This window comes from Coloeus monedula, assembly GCF_965178545.1.
Source record: "Coloeus monedula genome assembly, chromosome: 7".
Taxonomy (NCBI): Eukaryota; Metazoa; Chordata; class Aves; order Passeriformes; family Corvidae; genus Coloeus; species Coloeus monedula.
Genome location: NC_138787.1, coordinates 18280049 through 18284159, shown reverse-complemented (window position 1 = coordinate 18284159; position 4111 = coordinate 18280049). Strand labels below are relative to the sequence as shown.

General features: G+C 52.4%; 1 protein-coding gene across 1 annotated transcript; it reads left to right on the top strand.

Moving 5' to 3' along the window:
- Window positions 1-229: 229 nt before the first annotated feature.
- Window positions 230-1968, top strand: HOXD13 (homeobox D13; the record flags this gene model as incomplete). The annotated part of the gene is made up of 2 exons (XM_082284768.1): window positions 230-923; window positions 1718-1968. The coding sequence occupies 2 exons, from the start codon at window positions 230-232 to the stop codon at window positions 1966-1968; spliced, it is 945 nt and encodes a 314-aa protein (XP_082140894.1).
- Between the last annotated feature and the right edge of the window lie 2143 nt (window positions 1969-4111).

Genomic DNA, 4111 nt, shown 5'->3' with positions numbered 1-4111 from the left:
GCGGGCAGCGGGAGGGTCACATGTTCCGACGGCAGCCTATGAGCAGCCCCCCGGGCTGAGGCAAACTAATCTGGGGCCGGCCGCCCCCACCCCGGTCCCCCCTCCCAACCTGGACTTCGTTTTTATAAACGTACCGCCAGGATCCAACCTGTTGGAGGCAAATAACCATCCGCATCATGCCCGGCCGGGGACCGAGCCGCCGCCGCCGCCGCCCGCGATGTGCAAGGCCATGAGCAAAGCAGCGAGCTGGGAGATGGACGGACTGCGCGGCGACAGCAGCGGCGGCGGCGGCGGCGGAGGCGGCGGCGGAGCCCCCGGGCAGTGCCGTAATTTTCTCTCCTCGCCCGTTTTCGGGGCGGCGCACACGGGCCGAGCGGCCGCCGCCGCCGCCGCTGCCGCCGCCGCCTCGGGTTTTGCCTACGCCGGCGGAGGGGAGCGCTCGGGGGCGGCTGCGAGGCCCGACCCCCAGACCAAGGACTGCCCGGGCTCAACCACGCCGGCCGCCGCCCCCGCGCTGGGCTATGGGTATCACTTTGGCAATGGATACTATAGCTGCAGGATGTCCCACGGGGTTGGGATACAGCAAAACGCCCTGAAGTCTCCCCCCCATGCCTCCATTGGCGGCTTTCCCGTGGAAAAGTACATGGACGTCTCCAGCTTGACCAGCACGAGTGTCCCCGCCAATGAAGTCTCCTCCAGGGCAAAGGAAGTGTCCTTCTACCAGGGCTATACAACCCCCTACCAGCACGTTCCTGGGTACATAGACATGGTCTCAACGTTTGGCTCTGGGGAACCGAGACACGAAACATACATATCAATGGAGGGCTATCAGTCTTGGACTCTGGCTAATGGCTGGAATAGTCAGGTTTACTGTGCCAAAGATCAGACACAGAGCTCACACTTCTGGAAATCGTCCTTTCCAGGTACGAGAGGGGGAGAAATGGTCTGAGCAGAACTCTCCCGCGCCTTCTCCGCCTTCCCGTCCCCTCCCCCGCCCCCCGGGCTGCAGGGGCGGCCTGCCGACCTGGACAAGCTGCACAGACACGCATAGAGCAGGGTGGGGGCGGTGGATTTTCTCTTTTTCTCACTCCCCCCTCGGCCGCCCACCCCCGAGAAAATCCTCACCCTCAGCTTTCCATACCCGCGGGACTGACCCCAGAACCTCCGCGCCACCAGCGCCAGGGCACCGGACGCCCGACCCGCGAGCGCCGGGGCGGCCTCGGGCTCCTTCTCCCGCTGCTTCCCTCGGTGGCAGGGTTTGTAGTCGCGTTTGAAGTTTGCAGGATGGTGCTCGAAGGCTTGCTCTCCTCTGCCTCTCCGGCTGGCGACTGATGCGGCGGCCCCAGAGCACTTAAGAGACTGCGAGTAGTGAGGGCACAGAGGCACAAACCACATGCAAACAAACCCGGGAAACTCTCACCAACGCGATTTCTGTGTGTGCGCTGCCAGCACTGACCCGCTCTCAGCCCCCCAGCCAATGCCCCCGCCGCCCTGAATGCTCGGTTAGCGATGCATGCCTGAAAAGTGATGACAGTCCATCAAAGTTTTGGTGGTGCTTTACTAGAGTGCAAATAATGTGGCAGTGTAAATAATAATAAACTGTAAACAACCCGGCATTATTTATTTGCCCATGAAAACCAGTGCCCAACAAGTATCGGTTAAGCTTTAAACGCCTGTAATAAAATTCTAATTTTTCACATAATGTCTTTTACAATAGGGGACGTTGCACTAAACCAGCCCGATATGTGTGTCTACCGGCGTGGGAGAAAGAAGCGAGTGCCGTATACAAAACTGCAGCTTAAAGAACTCGAGAATGAATATGCCATTAACAAGTTCATTAACAAGGACAAGAGGCGAAGGATATCCGCAGCCACAAACCTGTCTGAGAGACAAGTTACCATTTGGTTTCAGAACAGGAGGGTGAAGGATAAGAAAATAGTCTCCAAACTGAAAGACAACGTATCCTGATACATTAGTTGTGGACAGCGATGAAAATATAAACTCAATTTACAACCAGCTGAAGACTTTTGGAAAGACTTGAAAATATATTTAATTTTTTTTTGGTCCTTCCAGCGGTGGCGAAATTTCGGGAATTGTTTTCCGTGAAAGTCAGCGTTTTTCTCTCAGTGTAAGGGAGTGTTGACAAGCCTTGAACTGAATTATAGTTTCTTCATTTTGAAAATAATAATAACATTAATATTAATTATATTTTCTGTTCTTCCCTCTAGGCCAGTATAAACGAATTTAAATATGTTGAACGGTAACAGTTATAACTTTTTTTTAATGCTTAATTCTTCGGGGGGGGGGGGGGTATTCTGTGATTTTTTTTTTTTCTCTGAGCAATAGCCAGTGCCAAAAAGTGCCAGTTTTGATTTGGTATCGTAAACTTCAAAACACACCGAGTGAAAAAAAAAGAAAATCAATCGGAAATGCAAGAAAGCCGGAATACGGACCCGTGGCAGCACCCGGCTTCTGCCAAACCTGCCTAGTCCACTGGGACCCGGAGAGAATTGAGTGGAGGGTTACTGGCTGCAGCAGAATTTTTAATTGCTTTTTCGAGGGAGGGAGAACCTCTCTGAGCTCTTGAGGGGCACAGAGTCGCAGGCATGTCCCACCACGCTCCCCGCTGCTGCAGGTTTCGGGTTGAGGTTGGGTTTGTGGGGTTTTTCCGCCGCAGTTTCGTTTTCAGTGCAAGGAGTCCATACTGCCGGGTTGAAAAGGGAGACCCGGTTGAAAAAGGGAAGAGGTTGTGTCCCGGGCGGGCTCTGCCGGACGGGGGCTGCGATGCTGAGCGCTCCGCGGAGGCGCAGATCGCGGCGCCTCGGGGCAGCGCTTTCAGCATGACGGACTGCCCATCTCGCCCGGCAGCCAGAGGAGAGGCTGCCCCTACAGAGGTGTGTATGAACCTGCACAGACCTGGCGGAAAATGTCCTCTCTACCCTGCTTGTCTGGACCAGCGCAAGACTCTTCTCCTTCCTCCCGCCCAAAAAAAGTCCTTGTTGGACAAGCGAAGTTCATTATTAGCTTTTAATTTACAAAACTAAACGGGTGTTAATGACAGAAGCAATAAATAAGGAAATTCAAAAGATGCCATAATTTATACGGGCCGAAGGCTAAGATTTTGTCGATTTTTTTATTCTTTTAAACCTAGTGTGCATGTTATGATATACACAGGGTGATCAGACACGCTAATCAACAACTAGGAGAGAGAAACGGTATCCTCTCTGTTAATGTGCCTCGTCTAATTATTAAAATGTGTTCCAAACTAGTACTATTTATTATAACATACTATTGCTCTAAACACTTTGATTATCCTTGTATGTGGTAAGACATACGATAAGCCTATTTCTCCATAAACCATTTTTTAAAAATTTGTCTTAAAGTCCGCTTTTACTCTGTGTTGGAAATACAATCTGGACTTCCAAACTGTTAATGATGTTTCTAATCTTTTTCTGAACGTCTTTAATAAAACGATTTCTTTTCGCTATACATAAAAAGAGAGAAAGAAATTCGCTTTCTTTTGCCGCAAGGGGTTTCACGGGCTCCAGGTTTGCCTGGGATCCTATCGGGGACACTTACAGGACGCCGTTCCTGGGAAGTGAGAGGTAGATACAATGAGACGCGAATCACAGGATGAAGAAGAGTATCCGAGAGTGCCTGGTCGATAGGAAAGGGGTTGGGGGAGAAAGAAATGTTGCCGGCGAGGAATACAGGGCGTGGGAAGCAGGCGAAAGGCTGTCTCTCCTTCTTCCTCCGAGCCCTGCTCTGCCTGCCCGGTGTCTGGCGGCCGAGGGCGGCCCGCCGCCCCTTTGTTCTCCATTTCCAAAACGTCCCGGCACTTGCCGCTTCCCCGGCGGCCGGGCGGCTGGGCCGGAGAGATGCCCCTCCGTTTTCTCCGCAACCGGCTGGCTCCATCGCGGGGTTATCTTCCGTCTCCTTCGCCCTCTTCCTTCCCCTTTCTACTCCGCTTGCACGCTCATGGCTTTTGTTTTCCCTGAACGGACGAAAAAAGTTCATTTCGGAGCAGTTCAGATTCTATCGCAAAGTGCATTTCTGTTTAATTCTATTATAAAAGAACACTTGTGATGCACATCATTTACGTGCCTGGAAC